Source organism: Hemiscyllium ocellatum, chromosome 44 (assembly GCF_020745735.1).
Source record: "Hemiscyllium ocellatum isolate sHemOce1 chromosome 44, sHemOce1.pat.X.cur, whole genome shotgun sequence".
Taxonomy (NCBI): Eukaryota; Metazoa; Chordata; class Chondrichthyes; order Orectolobiformes; family Hemiscylliidae; genus Hemiscyllium; species Hemiscyllium ocellatum.
In genome coordinates, this window is record NC_083444.1 from 11778738 (window position 1) to 11797198 (window position 18461).

An 18461-nucleotide genomic window follows, 5' to 3' on the forward strand; every position below is an offset into this window, starting at 1 on the left:
TGGAGGGATTCGACGATCCTGCGAAGACATGAGGGACAAATGTTTCACACAGAGGGTGGGTAGTGTGTGTGGAGTGAACTTGCTGAGGAAGTGGTGTAGTGGGACAGCGAAGAGGGTTACCTCAGATTGCAGCAGGATCTGGACCAGATGGGCCAATGGGCTGAGAAGTGGCAGATGGAGTTTAATTCAGATAAATGCGAGGGGCTGCATTTTGGGAAAGCAAATCTTAGCAGGACTTATGCACTTAATGGTAAGGTCCTGGGGAGTGTTGCTGAACAAAGAGACCTTGGAGTGCAGGTTCATAGCTCCTTGAAAGTGGAGTCGCAGGTAGATAGGATAGTGAAGAAGGCGTTTGGTATGCTTTCCTTTATTGGTCAGAGTATTGAGTACAGGAGTTGGGAGGTCATGTTGCGGCTGTACAGGACATTGGTTAGGCCACTGTTGGAATATTGCGTGCAATTCTGGTCTCCTTCCTATCGGAAAGATGTTGTGAGACTTGAAATGGTTCAGAAAAGATTAACAAGGATGTTGCCAGGATTGCAGGGTTTGAGCTACAGGGAGAGGCTGAACAGGCTGGGGCTGTTTTCCCTGGAGCGTCGGAGGCTGAGGGGTGACCTTATAGAGGTTTACAAGATTATGAGGGGCATGGATAGGGTAAATAGACAAAGTCTTTTCCCTGGGGTGGGGGAGTCCAGAATTAGAGGTGTATAGGTTTAGGGTGAGAGGGGAAAGATATAAAAGAGACCTAAGGGGCAACTTTCTCACACAGAGGGAGGGCATGTGTGGAATGAGCTGCCAGAGGATGTGGTGGGGGCTGGTACAATTGCAACATTTAAGAGGCATCTGGATGGGTATATGAATAGGAAGGGTTTGGAGGGATATGGGCCGGGTGCTGGCAGGTGGGACTAGATTGGGTTGGGATATCTGGTCGGCATGGACAGGTTGGGCCGAAGGGTCTGTTTCTGTGCTGTACATCTCTATGACTCGATGGTGGATGAGGGTACAGTTATAAATTTTAAAAGACATTTGGATGAGGACATGAGCAGGAAAGGTCTGGAGGGGGATGGGCCAGGAGCAGGCAGGTGGGCACTGGTTCATCTGGGATTAGGGTCACCACAGACTGGTGGGCCGAAGGGTCTGTTTCTGTGCTGTGGGACTGGATGGTGTCAGAAGAGAGGCTGAGATTGTGAGGCAGAGAAGGGGTGGCCCGGTGGCTCGGTGGTTAGCGCTGCTGCCTCACAGCACCAGGGACCCGGGATCAATTCCAGCCTCAGGGCGACTGTCGGTGTGGAGTTTGCACGGTCTCCCCGTGTCTGTGTGGGTTTCCTCCGGGTGCTCCAGTTTCCTCCCACAGTCCAGGTTAGGGCAGATTGGCCGTGCTAAATTACCCATCATGTCTAGGGATGTGCAGGTTAGGGTGGAATGGTCGTGCTAGATTACCCATAGTGCCCAGGGATGTGTAGATTAGGATGGATTGGCCATACTAAATTACCCATAGTGCCCAGGGATGTGCAGGTTAGGGTGGAATGGTCGTGCTAGATTACCCATAGTGCCCAGGGATGTGTAGATTAGGATGGATTGGCCATACTAAATTACCCATAGTGCCCAGGGATGTGCAGGTTAGGGTGGATTGGCCGTGATAAATTACCCATAGTGCCCAGGGATGTGCAGGTGAGGGTGGATTGGCCGTGATAAATTACCCATAGTGCCCAGGGATGTGTAGGTTAGGGTGGATTGGCCGTGCTAAATTACCCATAGTGCCCAGGGATGAGCAGGTTAGGGTGGATTGGCCGTGGTCAATTACCCATAGTGTCCAGGGGTGTGCAGGTTAGGTGCATTAGTTAGAGGGAAATGTAGAGTAACAGGGGAATGGGTTGCTCTTCAGAGGGTCGGTGTGGACTGGTTGGGCTGAAGGGCCTGTTTCCACACCGTCGGGAATTCTCTGGATTGGGTGTATTTTCAGAGTAGTAGGACCAGCCTGTCACCATTTTTAAACAGAAAGGATGAAAACTAGAAGTGCTGGGGGAAGGGAGGCAGGGAGGGGCAGAATGGCAGTGAATTATCCTCCCAGTATCACTGCGGAGACAGAAGGAGGCGACAGACAGAATTCCAGTCTCAACAGCAAAGCCCGGAAACTGCAACAGGGAGTAAATATACAGCCGGGGTGAATAAGAATAGCAATCTGGTTATGGGTGGGAGCTGGGATGAATGCTGGATCTTACTGAGGTCCGAGACAAAGGAACCGCAGATGGTGGAATCCAAAACAGACCGGCAGAAGGCCTGAGGAACACAGTGAGCCAGGCAGTATCAGGAGGTGGAGGAGAGAGCAGGAATGGGAGGGGTGTGGCTAGACTTATAACATGTACTTTGGTCATGGCGTTAATGTTTCTTCCAAACAGCGGTTAATCCCAGGGCTCAGGGGACAACTGGTCAGAGGGGGACTGCACCAGGGACAAAGGGGGGAGAGATCCCGTTGGAGGCGGGAGACTGTTAACGATCCTGTTGTGAGAGCCTGTCTGCTGAGAGAGGGGAGACCGACTCTCGAGAAAGTCAGAGGTCTGGGGGGGTTGGGGAAACGGAAGAGGTGCAGCGATGTTCCCTCCGGGATGGAACGGGAAGCGTTCCTTACCTGGACGGCCCATTCCGATCCGCTCCAGGTCGGTGGTCTTCACGAAGTCGAAATGCGAGAGGCGGGTGACATTGAGGTCATCGCGGATCTGCAGGTAGAACTGTTCGAGCTGGACTTCCTTCAGGAGCTGCAAGAGCCATTCCGTGCCCTCGTCAGGGGAGCTCATTCCTGTGGGGGAGGGGAGGGGAACTGTCAGTCCGAACTGTGGGAACAGCTGGTGGGATATTACTCCATCCGCCACACCACCATCACTCCGAGCGGGATACAGATCGAGAGAATCACAAACATAACAGGAGCAGCTTGGTCGGCCCACTCACACATGGTCCACAGACCACAGGGACCGTGGCTAATCCGAGATTATTCATGCCCCTCACCATATCCCCCTTTGAAATGCCCGAAATGATCAAGAGTCTGCCTCAGACTTCATTACACACCGGGACACCGCCTCAGTCTCCGGTAGACACCGGGACACCGCCTCAGTCTCCGGTAGACACCGGGACACCGCCTCAGTCTCCGGTAGACACCGGGACACCGCCTCAGTCTCCGGTAGACACCGGGACACCGCCTCAGTCTCCGGTACACACCGGGACACCGCCTCAGTCTCCGGTACACACCGGGACACCGCCTCAGTCTCCGGTACACACCGGGACACCGCCTCAGTCTCCGGTACACACCGGGACACCGCCTCAGTCTCCGGTACACACCGGGACACCGCCTCAGTCTCCGGTACACACCGGGACACCGTCTCAGTCTCCGGTACACACCGGGACACCGTCTCAGTCTCCGGTACACACCGGGACACCGTCTCAGTCTCCGGTACACACCGGGACACCGTCTCAGTCTCCAATACACACCGGGACACTGTCTCAGTCTCCAGTACACACCGGGACACTGTCTCAGTCTCCAGTACACACCGGGACACTGTCTCAGTCTCCAGTACACACCGGGACACTGTCTCCGTCTCCAGTACACACCGGGACACTGTCTCCGTCTCCAGTACACACCGGGACACTGTCTCCGTCTCCAGGACACACCGGGACACTGTCTCAGTCTCCAATACACACCGGGACACTGTCTCAGTCTCCAGTACACACCGGGACACTGTCTCAGTCTCCAATACACACCGGGACACTGCCTCAGTCTCCAGTACACACCAGGACATTCCCAACGACAGTCTGGGATAAACCCCCAGAAACAGACTGGGATAAATTTGATTAGATTAGATTAGATTACTTACAGTGTGGAAACAGGCCCTTCGGCCCAACAAGTCCACACCGACCCGCCGAAGCGCAACCCACCCATACCCCTACCCCTACATATACCCCTTACCTAACACTAGGGGCAATTTAGCATGGCCAATTCACCTGACCCGCACATCTTTGGACTGTGGGAGGAAACCGGAGCACCCGGAGGAAACCCACGCAGACACAGGGAGAACGTGCAAACTCCACACAGTCAGTCGCCTGAGTCGGGAATTGAACCCAGGTCTCTGGTGCTGTGAGGCAGCAGTGCTAACCACTGTGCCACCGTGCCGCCCCAAATCCTCAGGGACTGGCTGCGAAAAACCCCCAGGGACCGACTGGGACAAACCCTTGGGTACAGACTGGGATAAATTCCCGGGTACACACTGGGATAAAGACCCAGGGACAGACTGGGATAAACCACCAGGGACAGACTGGGATAAACCCCCAGGGACAGTCTGGGATAAACCCCCAGGGACAGTCTGGGATAAACCACCAGGGACAGACTGGGATAAACCCCCAGGGACAGTCTGGGATAAACCCCAGGTACAGACTGGGATAAACACCCCAGGGACAGTGTGGGATAAACCCCAGGTACAGACTGGGATAAACACCCCAGGGACAGTGTGGGATAAACCCCCGGCTACAGACTGGATAAACACACAGATACAGACTGGGATAAAACCCCCAGGTACAGACTGGGAAAAACACCCAGGTACAGACTGGGATAAAACCCCGGGTACAGACTGGGATAAACCCCTCAGGTGCAGAATGGGTTAAACTCCTGGGACAGACTGGGATAAACCACTGGGTATAGACTGGGATAAACCACCGGGTACAGACTGGGATAAACCCCCAGGTATAGACTGGGATAAATCCCGGGAACAAACTGGGACAAACTCCTAGGTACAGATTGGGATAAATCCCAGGTACAGACTGGGAAAAAACCCCAGGTACAGATTGGGATAAACATCCAGGGACAGACTGGGATAAACTCTCAGGTACAGACTGGGATAAACCCCACATGCAGACTGGGATAAACCCCACATGCAGGCTGGGATAAATCCCAAGGTACAGACTTGGATAAACACCCAGGTAAAGACAGGGATAAACCTCCAGGTACAGACTCGGATAGACCCTCAGGGACAGACTGGGATAAACATCCAGGGACAGACTGGGATAAACACCCAGGTACAAACTGGGATAAACCCTTAGGGACAGACTGGGATAAGCCACCGGGTACTGACTGGGATAAAAACCCAGGTACAGACTGGGATAAACACCTGGGTACTGGCCGGGATAAACCCCCGGGTACAAACTGGGATAAACACCCAGGGACAGACTGGGATAAACACCCAGGTACAGACTGGGATAAACCCCCGGGTATAGACTGGGATAAACCCCCAGGCACAGACTGGGATAAATCCCCAGGCACAGACTGGGATATACCCCGGGTACAGACTGGGATGAACTCTGGGTATATACTGGGATAAACCACGGGTGCTGAGAGGGATAAATCCCCAGGTACAGACTAGGATAGACCCTCAGGGACAGACTGGGATAAACACCCAGGTACAGACTGGGATAAACCCCCAGTACAGACTGGGATAAACCCCAGGTAAAGACTGGGATAAAACCACAGGTACAGACTGGGATAAACCACTTGGTATAGACTGGGATAAACCCCTCGGTACAGACTGGGATAAACCACTGGGTATAGACAGCGATAAACCCCCAGGTACAGACTGGGATAAACCCCCGGGTACAGACAGCGATAAACACCCAGATACAGACTGGGATAAACCCGCAGGGACAGATTGGGATAAACCCCTGGGTACAGACTGGGATAAACACCCAGGTACAGACTGGGATAAACACCCAGGTACAGACTGGGATAAACCCCCGGGTACAGACAGCGATAAACACCCAGATACAGACTGGGATAAACCCGCAGGGACAGATTGGGATAAACCCCTGGGTACAGACTGGGATAAACACCCAGGTACAGACTGGGATAAACACCCAGGTACAGACTGGGATATACACCACAGGGACAGACTGGGATAAACTCTGGGAATAGACTAGGATAAACCCCTCGGTACAGACTGGGATAAACCCCCAGGTGCTGAGTGGGATAAATCCCCAGGTACAGACAGTGATAAAACCCCAGGTACAGACTGGGATAATCCCCGGGTACAGACTGGGATAAACTCTGGGTATAGTCTGGGATAAACCCCTCGGTACAGACTGGGATAAACCCCGTGTGCTGAGTGGGATAAATCCCCAGGTACAGACTGGGATGGACCCCCATGTAGAGACTGGGATAAACCCCAAGGGACAGACTGGGATAAACTCCCAGGGACAAACTGGGATAAAACCCTCAGGGACAGACTGGGATAAACCCCCAGGGACAGACTGGGATAAACACCCAGGGACAGACTGGGATAAACCCCCAGGCACAGACTGGGATAAACCCCCAGGCACAGACTGGGATAAATCCCCAGGTACAGACTGGGATAAACTCTGGCTATAGACTGGGATAAACCCCAGGTGCTGAGTGGGATAAATCCCCAGGTACAGACTGGGATAGACCACAGATACAGACTGGGATAGATCCTCAGGGATAGACTGGGATAAACACCCATGTACAGACTGGGATAGACCCTCAGGGACAGACTGGGATAGACCCCCAGGTACAGTCTGGGATAAACCCCCGGGTACAGACAGGGATAAACCCCCGGGTACAGACAGGGATAAAAATCCAGGTACAGACTGGGATAAACCACTGGGTATAGACTGGGATAAACACCCAGGTACAGACTGGGATAAACCCCAGGTACAGAATGGGATAAACCCCCAGGTACAGAATGGGATAAACCACTGGGTATAGACTGGGATAAACCCCCAGGTACAGACTGGGATAAACACCCAGGTACAGACTGGGATAAACCACTGGGTATAGACTGGGATAAACCCCCAGGTACAGACTAGGATAGACCCTCAGGGACAGACTGGGATAAACACCCAGGGACAGACCGGGATAAACCCCCGGGTACAGACCGGGATAAACCCCCGGGTACAGACCGGGATAAACCCCCGGGTACAGACCGGGATAAACCCCCGGGTACAGACCGGGATAAACCACCAGGTACAGACTGGGATAAACCACCAGGTACAGACTGGGATAAACCCCCTGGTACAGACTGGGATAAACACCCGAGTATAGGCTGGGATAAACCACTGGGTATAGGCTGGGATAAACACCCAGGTACAGACTGGGATAAACACCCAGGCACAGACTGGGATAAACCCCCGGGTACAGACTGGGATAAATCCACAGGTACAGACTAGGATAAACACCTCAGGGACAGACTGGGATAAACACCCGAGAACAGACTGGGATAAACCCCCAAGTACAGACTGGGATAAACCACCAGGTACAGACTGGGATAGACCCTCAGGGACAGACTGGGATAAACACCCATGGACAGTCTGGAATAAACCCCCGGGTACAGACTGGGATAAACACCTGGGCACAGACTGGGATACACCCCAGGTAAAGACTGGGATAAACCCCCAGGTACTGACTGAGATAAAAACCCAGGTACAGACTGGGATAAACACCTGGGTACTGACCGGGATAAACCCCCGGGTACAAACTGGGATAAACACCCAGGAACAGACTGGGAAAAACACCCAGGTACAGACTGGGATAAACCCTGGGTACAGACTGGAATAAGCCCTCAGGTACAGACTGGGATAAACCCCCTGGTACAGACTGGGATAAACACCCGGGTATAGGCTGGGATAAACCAGTGGGTATAGGCTGGGATAAACCACTGAGGATAAACACCTCAGGGACAGACTGGGATAAACACCCGAGAACAGACTGGGATAAACCCCCAAGTACAGACTGGGATAAACCCCCAGGTACAGACTGGGATAGACCCTCAGGGACAGACTGGGATAAACACCCATGGACAGTCTGGGATAAACCCCCGGGTACAGACTGGGATAAACGCCCGGGTATAGGCTGGGTTAAACCACTGGGTATAGACTGGGATAAACACCCAGGTACAGACTGGGATAAACACCCAGGCACAGACTGGGATAAACCCCGGGTACAGACTGGGATAAACCACGGGTACAGACTGGGATAAACTCCCGAGAACAGACTGGGATAAACCACGGGTACAGACTGGGATAAACTCCCGAGAACAGACTGGGATAAACCCCCAAGTACAGACTGGGATAAACCCCCAGGTACAGCCTGGGATAAAACCTCAGGGACAGACTGGGATAAAACCTCAGGGACAGACTGGGATAAACCGCTGGGTACAGACTGGGACAAACCCACAGGAACAGACTGGGATAAATCCCCGGGAACAGACTGGAATAAACCCTCAGGGACAGACACGGATAAACCCCGGGTACAGACTGGGATAAACACCAGGTAAAGAGTGGAATAAACCCCGGGTACAGACTGGGATAAAGCCCCAGGGACAGACTGGGATAAACCCCCAGGTACAGACTGGGATAAACCCCCAGGTACAGACTGGGATAAACCCCAGGTACAGACTGGGATAAACACCCTGGTACAGACTGGGATAAACCCCCAGGTACAGACTGGGATAAACCCTCATGGACAGACTGGGATAAACCCCGGGTACACACTGGGATAAACACCCAGGTACAGACTGGGATAAACCCCCGGGTACAGATTGGGATAAACCCACAGGAACAGACTGGGATAAAACCCCGGGTACAGACTGGGATAAACCCCCAGGTACAGACTGGGATAAACCCTCATGGACAGACTGGGATAAACCCCCGGGTACAGACTGGGATAAACCCCCGGGTACAGACTGGGATAAACCCTCATGGACAGACTGGGATAATCCCCCAGGTACAGACTGGGATAAACCCCCAGGTACAGACTGGGATAAACCCCCGGGTACAGACTGGGATAAAACCTCAGGTACAGACTGGGATAAACCGCCGGGTACAGACTGGGATAAACCCTCAGGTACAGACTGGGATAAACCCCCGGGTACAGACTGGGATAAAACCTCAGGTACAGACTGGGATAAACCGCCGGGTACAGACTGGAATAAACACCCAGGGACAGACTGGGACAAACCCACAGGAACAGACTGGGATAAATCCCCGGGAACAGACTGGAATAAGCCCTCAGGGACAGACACGGATAAACCCCAGGTACAGACTGGGATAAATCCCCAGGGACAGACTGGGATAAACCCCCGGGTACAGACTGGGATAAACCCACAGGAACAGACTGGGATAAATCCCCGGGTACAGACTGGGATAAACCCCCAGGTACAGACTGGGATAAACCCCCAGGTACAGACTGGGATAAACCCCCAGGTACAGACTGGGATAATCCCCCAGGTACAGACTGGGATAAAACCTCAGGTACAGACTGGGATAAACCGCCGGGTACACACTGGGACAAACCCACAGGAACAGACTGGGATAAATCCCCGGGTACAGACTGGGATAAACACCCAGGGACAGACTGGGACAAACCCACAGGAACAGACAGGGATACATCCCCGGGTACAGACTGGAATAAACACCCAGGGACAGACTGGGATAAACCCCCAGGTACAGACTGGGATAAACCCCCACGTACAGACTGGGATAAACCCTCATGGACAGACTGGGATAAACTCCGGGTACAGACTGGGATAAACACCCAGGTACAGACTGGGATAAACCCCCAGGTACAGACTGGGATAAACCCCCAGGTACAGACTGGGATAAACCCCCAGGTACTGACTGGGATAAATCCCCGGGTACAGACTGGAATAAACACCCAGGGACAGACTGGGACAAACCCACAGGAACAGACTGGGATAAACCCCCAGGTACAGACTGGGATAAACCCCCAGGTACTGACTGGGATAAAAACCCAGGTACAGACTGGGATAAACCCTGGGTACAGACTGGGATAAACCCCCGGGTATAGGCTGGGATAAACACCTGGGTACTGACCGGGATAAACCTCCGGGTACAAACTGGGATAAACACCCAGGAACAGACTGGGAAAAACACTCAGACAAAGACTGGGATAAACCCTGGGTACAGACTGGGATAAGCCCTCAGGTACAGACTGGGATAAACCCCTGGGTATAGGCTGGGATAAACCACTGGGTATAGACTGGGATAAACACCCAGGTACAGACTGGGATAAACACCCAGGCACAGACTGGGATAAACCGCCGGGTACAGACTGGGATAAACCACGGGTACAGACTGGGATAAACTCCCAAGAACAGACTGGGATAAATCCCCAGGTACAGACTGGGATAAACACCCAGGTACAGACTGGGATAAACACCCGAGAACAGACTGGGATAAACCACCAGGTACAGACTGGGATAAACCCCCAAGTACAGACTGGGATAAACCACCAGGTACAGACTGGGATAAACCACCAGGTACAGACTGGGATAGACCCTCAGGGACAGGCTGGGATAAACACCCAGGGACAGACTGGGATAAACCCCAGGTAAAGACTGGGATAAACCCCCAGGTACTGACTGGGATAAACCCCCAAGTACAGACTGGGAGAAACCACCAGGTACAGAGTGGGATAAACCCCCAGGTACAGACTGGGATAGACCCTCAGGGACAGACTGGGATAAACACCTGGGCATAGACTGGGATAAACCCCAGGTAAAGACTGGGATAAACCCCCAGGTACTGACTGGGATAAACACCCGGGTATAGACTGGGATAAACACCCAGGCACAGACTGGGATAAACACCCAGGCACAGACTGGGATAAACACCCAGGCACAGACTGGGATATACCCCCGGGTACAGACTGGGATAAACCACGGGTACAGACTGGGATAAACTCCCGAGAACAGAATGGGATAAATCCCCAGGTACAGACTGGGATAAACCCCCAAATACAGACTGGGATAAAACCCCAAATACAGACTGGGATAAACCACCAGGTACAGACTGGGATAAACCCCCAGGGACAGACTGGGATAAACCCCCGGGTACAGACTGGGATAAACACCTGGGCACAGACTGGGATACACCCCAGGTAAAGACTGGGATAAACCCCCAGGTACTGACTGAGATAAAAACCCAGGTACAGACTGGGATAAACACCTGGGTACTGACCGGGATAAACCCCCGGGTACAAACTGGGATAAACACCCAGGAACAGACTGGGATAAAACCCCAGGTACAGACTGGGATAAACCTCCAGGTACAGACTGGGATAAACCCTGGGTACAGACTGGGATAAACCCTGGGTACAGACTGGGATAAGCCCTCAGGTACAGACTGGGATAAACCCCCGGGTACAGACTGGGATAATCCACTGGGTATAGACTGGGATAAACACCCAGGTACAGACTGGGATAAACCCCCGGGTACAGACTGGGATAAACCACGGGTACAGACTGGGATAAACTCCCGAGAACAGACTAGGATAAATCCCCAGGTACAGACTGGGATAAACCCCCAAATACAGACTGGGATAAACCACCAGGTACAGACTGGGATAAACCCTGGGTACAGACTGGGATAAGCCCTCAGGTACAGACTGGGATAAACCCCCGGGTACAGACTGGGATAATCCACTGGGTATAGACTGGGATAAACACCCAGGTACAGACTGGGATAAACCCCCGGGTACAGACTGGGATAAACCACGGGTACAGACTGGGATAAACTCCCGAGAACAGACTGGGATAAATCCCCAGGTACAGACTGGGATAAACACCCAGGTACAGACTGGGATAAACCCCCGGGTACAGACTGGGATAAACACCCAGGTACAGACTGGGATAAACACCCGAGAACAGACAGGGATAAACCCCAGGTACAGACTGGGATAAACACCCAGGTACAGACTGGGATAAACCCCCAGGTACAGACTGGGATAAACCCTCATGGACAGACTGGGATAAACCCCCAGGTAAAGACTGGGATAAACCCCCGGGTACAGACTGGGATAAAACCTCAGGGACAGACTGGGACAAACCCACAGGAACAGACTGGGATAAATCCCCGGGAACAGACTGGAATAAGCCCTCAGGGACAGACACGGATAAACCCCAGGTACAGACTGGGATAAACCCCCGGGTACAGACTGGGATAAACCCACAGGAACAGACTGGGATAAATCCCCGGGTACAGACTGGGATAAACCCCCAGGTACAGACTGGGATAAACCCCCGGGTACAGACTGGGATAAACCCCCGGGTACAGACTGGGATAAACCCCCGGGTACAGACTGGGATAAACCCCCAGGTACAGACTGGAATAAACCCTCAGGGACAGACACGGATAAATCCCCAGGTACAGACTGGGATAAATCCCCGGGTACAGACTGGGATAAATCCCCGGGTACAGACTGGGATAAATCCCCGGGTACAGACTGGGATAAACCCCCAGGTACAGACTGGGATAAACCCCAGGTACAGACTGGGATAAACCCTCATGGACAGACTGGGATAAACCCCGGGTACAGACTGGGATAAACCCCCAGGTACAGACTGGGATAAACCCCAGGTACAGACTGGGATAAACCCTCATGGACAGACTGGGATAAACCCCGGGTACAGACTGGGATAAACCCCCAGGTACAGACTGGGATAAACCCCCAGGTACAGACTGGGATAAACCCTCATGGACAGACTGGGATAAACCCCCAGGTACAGACTGGGATAAACCCCCGGGTACAGACTGGGATAAACCCCCGGGTACAGACTGGGATAAACCCCCGGGTACAGACTGGGATAAACACCTGGGCACAGAATGGGATAAACCCCAGGCAAAGACTGGGATAAACCCCCAGGTACTGACTGGGATAAACCCCCAGGTACAGACTGGGATAAACCCCCGGGTACAGACTGGGATAAACACCTGGGCACAGAATGGGATAAACCCCCGGGTACAGACTGGGATAAGCCCTCAGGTACAGACTGGGATAAACCCCCGGGTATAGGCTGGGATAAACACCTGGGTACTGACCGGGATAAACCTCCGGGTACAAACTGGGATAAACACCCAGGAACAGACTGGGAAAAACACTCAGACAAAGACTGGGATAAACCCTGGGTACAGACTGGGATAAGCCCTCAGGTACAGACTGGGATAAACCCCTGGGTATAGGCTGGGATAAACCACTGGGTATAGACTGGGATAAACACCCAGGTACAGACTGGGATAAACACCCAGGCACAGACTGGGATAAACCGCCGGGTACAGACTGGGATAAACCACGGGTACAGACTGGGATAAACTCCCAAGAACAGACTGGGATAAATCCCCAGGTACAGACTGGGATAAACACCCAGGTACAGACTGGGATAAACACCCGAGAACAGACTGGGATAAACACCCGAGAACAGACTGGGATAAACCACCAGGTACAGACTGGGATAAACCACCAGGTACAGACTGGGATAGACCCTCAGGGACAGGCTGGGATAAACACACAGGGACAGACTGGGATAAACCCCAGGTAAAGACTGGGATAAACCCCCAGGTACAGACTGGGATAAACCCCCAAGTACAGACTGGGAGAAACCACCAGGTACAGAGTGGGATAAACCCCCAGGTACAGACTGGGATAGACCCTCAGGGACAGACTGGGATAAACACCTGGGCATAGACTGGGATAAACCCCAGGTAAAGACTGGGATAAACCCCCAGGTACTGACTGGGATAAACACCCGGGTATAGACTGGGATAAACACCCAGGTACAGACTGGGATAAACACCCAGGCACAGACTGGGATAAACACCCAGGCACAGACTGGGATATACCCCGGGTACAGACTGGGATAAACCACGGGTACAGACTGGGATAAACTCCCGAGAACAGACTGGGATAAATCCCCAGGTACAGACTGGGATAAACCCCCAAATACAGACTGGGATAAACCACCAGGTACAGACTGGGATAAACCCTCAGGGACAGACTGGGATAGACCCTCAGGGACAGACTGGGATAAACACCCAGGGACAGACTGGGATAAACCCCCGGGTACAGACTGGGATAAACACCTGGGCACAGACTGGGATACACCCCATGTAAAGACTGGGATAAAGACCCAGGTACTGACTGAGATAAAAACCCAGGTACAGACTGGGATAAACACCTGGGTACTGACCGGGATAAACCCCCGGGTACAAACTGGGATAAACACCCAGGAACAGACTGGGATAAAACCCCAGGTACAGACTGGGATAAACCTCCAGGTACAGACTGGGATAAACCCTGGGTACAGACTGGGATAAACCCCCGGGTACAGACTGGGATAAACCCCCGGGTATAGGCTGGGATAAACACCTGGGTACTGACCGGGATAAACCTCCGGGTACAAACTGGGATAAACACCCAGGAACAGACTGGGAAAAACACCCAGACAAAGACTGGGATAAACCCTGGGTACAGACTGGGATAAGCCCTCAGGTACAGACTGGGATAAACCCCTGGGTATAGGCTGGGATAAACCACTGGGGATAGACTGGGATAAACACCCAGGTACAGACTGGGATAAACACCCAGGTACAGACTGGGAAAAAACCCCGGGTACAGACTGGGGTAAACCGTCGGGTACAGACTGGGATAAACCACGGGTACAGAGTGGGATAAACTCCCAAGAACAGACTGGGATAAATCCCCAGGTACAGACTGGGATAAACACCCAGGTACAGACTGGGATAGACACCCGAGAACAGACTGGGATAAACACCCGAGAACAGACTGGGATAAACCCCCAAGTACAGACTGGGATAAACCACCAGGTACAGACTGGGATAGACCCCCAGGTACAGACTGGGATAGACCCCCAGGTACAGACTGGGATAGACCCTCAGGGACAGACTGGGATAAACACCCAGGTAAAGACTGGGATAAACCCCAGGTAAAGACTGGGATAAACCCCCAGGTACAGACTGGGATAGACCCTCAGGGACAGACTGGGATAAACACCTGGGCATAGACTGGGATAAACCCCAGGTAAAGACTGGGATAAACCCCCAGGTACTGACTGGGATAAACACCCGGGTATAGACTGGGATAAACACCCAGGTACAGACTGGGATAAACCCACGGGTACAGACTGGGATAAACCACAGGTACAGACTGGGATAAACTCCCGAGAACAGACTGGGATAAATCCCCAGGTACAGACTGGGATAAACACCCAGGTACAGACTGGGATAAACCCCCAGGTACAGACTGGGATAAACCCCCGGGTACAGACTGGGATAAACACCCAGGTACAGACTGGGATAAACACCCAGGTACAGACTGGGATAAACCCTCATGGACAGACTGGGATAAACCCCGGGTACAGACTGGGACAAACACCCAGGTACAGACTGGGATAAACCCCCAGGTACAGACTGGGATAAACCCCCAGGTACAGACTGGGATAAACCCTCAGGGACAGACTGGGATAAACCCCCAGGTACAGACTGGGATAAAACCTCAGGGACAGACTGGGATAAACCGCCGGGTACAGACTGGGACAAACCTACAGGAACAGACTGGGATAAACCCCCAGGGACAGACTGGGATAAACCCTCATGGACAGACTGGGATAAACCCCCAGGTACAGACTGGGATAAACCCCCGGGTACAGACTGGGATAAAACCTCAGGGACAGACTGGGATAAACCGCCGGGTACAGACTGGGACAAACCCACAGGAACAGACTGGGATACATCCCCGGGTACAGACTGGAATAAACACCCAGGTACAGACTGGGATAAACCCTGGGTACAGACTGGGATAAACCCCCAGGTACAGACTGGGATAAAACCTCAGGGACAGACTGGGATAAACCCCCGGGTACAGACTGGAATAAACACCCAGGGACAGACTGGGATAAACCCCCAGGTACAGACTGGGATAAACCCTCAGGGACAGACACGGATAAACCCCCAGGTTCAGACTGGGATAAACCCCCGGGTACAGACTGGGATAAACCCACAGGAACAGACTGGGGTAAACCCCCGGGTACAGACTGGGGTAAACCCCCGGGTACAGACTGGGGTAAACCCCGGGTACAGACTGGGATAAACCCTCAGGGACAGACACGGATAAACCCCCAGGTACAGACTGGGATAAACCCCAGGTAAAGAGTGGAATAAACCCCGGGTACAGACTGGGATAAAGCCCCAGGGACAGACTGGGATAACCCCCTCGGTACAGACTGGGATAAAGACCCAGGTTCAGACTGGGATAAAGACCCAGGAACAGACTGGGAGAAACCCCCGGGTACAGACTGGGATAAACCCACAGGAACAGACTGGGATAAATCCCCGGGTACAGACTGGGATAAACCCCCAGGTACAGATTGGGATAAACACCCAGGTACAGACTGGGATAAACCCTGGGTATGGACTGGGATAAACACCAGGTAAAGAGTGGAATAAACCCCGGGTACAGACTGGGATAAAGCCCCAGGGACAGACTGGGATAACCCCCTCGGTACAGACTGTGATAAAGACCCAGGAACAGACTGGGATAAACCCCCGGGTACAGACTGGGATAAACCCACAGGAACAGACTGGGATAAATCCCCGGGTACAGACTGGATAAACCCCCAGGTACAGACTGGGATAAACCCCGGGTACAGACTGGGATAAACACCCGGGTACAGACTGGGATAAACCACTGGGTATAGACTGTGAGAAACACCCAGGTACAGACTGGGATAAACCCCCGTATACAGACTGGGATAAACCACGGGTACAGACTGAGATAAACCCCAGGTAAAGACTGGGATAAACCCCCAGGGACAGACTGAGATAAAAACCCAGGTACAGACTGGGATAATCCCCGGGTACAGACTGGGATAAACTCTAGGTATAGTCTGGGATAAACCCCGTGTGCTGAGTGGGATAAATCCCCAGGTACAGACTGGGATAGACCCCCATGTACAGACTGGGATAAACCCCAAGGGACAGACTGGGATAAACTCCCAGGGACAAACTCGGATAAACCCCCCAGGGACAGACTGGGATAAACCCCCGGGTACAGACTGGGATAAATACCCAGGGACAGACTGGGATAAACACCCAGGTACAGACTGGGATAAACACCCAGGTACTCACTGGGATAAACCCCCGGGTACAGACTGGGATAAACCCCCGAGAACAGACTGGGATAAACCCCCAGGCGCAGACTGGGATAAACCCCCGAGAACAGACTGGGATAAACCCCCAGGCACAGACTGGGATAAACCCCCAGGTACAGACTGGGATAAACCCCGGGTACAGACTGGGATATACCCCCGAGAACAGACTGGGATAAACCCCCAGGCACAGACTGGGATAAACCCCCAGGTACAGACTGGGATAAAGACCCAGGTTCAGACTGGGATAGACCCTCAGGGACAGACTGGGATAAACACCCAGGGACAGACTGGGATAAACCCCGGGTACAGACTGGGATATACCCCCGAGAACAGACTGGGATAAACCCCCAGGTACAGACTGGGATAAACCACCAGGTACAGACTGGGATAAACCCCAGGTACAGACTGGGATAGACCCCCAGGTACAGACTGGGATAGACCCTCAGGGACAGACTGGGATAAACACCCAGGGACAGACTGGGATAAACACCCAGGGACAGACTGGGATAAACCCCGGGGTACAGACCGGGATAATCCCCGGGTACAGACTGGGATAAACACCCAGGGACAGACTGGGATAAACCCCCAGGGACAGACTGCGATAAACCCCCAGGGACAGACTGCGATAAACCCCCGGGTACAGACTGGGATAAATACCCAGGGACAGACTGGGATAAACCCCCAGGTACAGACTGGGATAAAAACCCAGGTACAGACTGGGATATACCCCGGGTACAGACTGGGATATACCCCGGGTAGAGACTGGGATAAACTCTGGCTATAGACTGGGATAAACCCCGGGTGCTGAGTGGGATAAATCCCTAGGTACAGACTGGGATATACCCCGGGTACAGACTGGGATAAACTCTGGCTATAGACTGGGATAAACCCCAGGTGCTGAGTGAGGTAAATCCCCAGGTACAGACAGTGATAAAACCCCAGATACAGACTGGGATAGACCCTCAGGGACAGACTGGGATAAACACCCAGGGACAGACTGGGATAAACACCCAGGGACAGACTGGGATAGACCCTCAGGGACAGACTGGGATAAACACAGAGGTACAGTCTGGGATAAACCCCCGGGTACAGACTGGGATAAACCCCCATGTACACACTGGGATAAACCCCAGGTAAAGACTGGGATAAACCCCAGGTAAAGACTGGGATAAACCTCCAGGTACAGACTGGGATAAACCACTGGGTATAGACTGGGATAAACCACTGGGTACAGACTGGGATAAACCCCTCGGTACAGACTGGGATAAACCCCTGGGTACAGACTGGGATAGACATCCAGGTACAGACTGGGATAAACCACTGGGTACAGACTGGGATAAACACCCAGGTACAGACTGGGATAAACCCCAGGTAAAGACTGGGATAAACCCCCAGGGACAGAATGGGATAAACCACTGGGTATAGACCTGGATAAACACCCAGGTA

At 53.0% G+C, this 18461-nt stretch overlaps 1 protein-coding gene across 2 annotated transcripts in view; it reads right to left on the bottom strand.

Annotated features, from left to right (window-relative positions):
• LOC132835311 (activated CDC42 kinase 1-like) overlaps positions 1–18461 on the bottom strand; it is a 74450-nt gene that overhangs the window by 30063 nt on the left and 25926 nt on the right. For both annotated transcript variants that reach the window (XM_060854755.1, XM_060854754.1), the window contains exon 2: positions 2630–2797. In XM_060854755.1, coding sequence (XP_060710738.1) covers positions 2630–2795 — 166 coding nt within the window. In that variant the 5' untranslated portion in view covers positions 2796–2797. The remainder of the gene's footprint in view (positions 1–2629; positions 2798–18461) is intronic.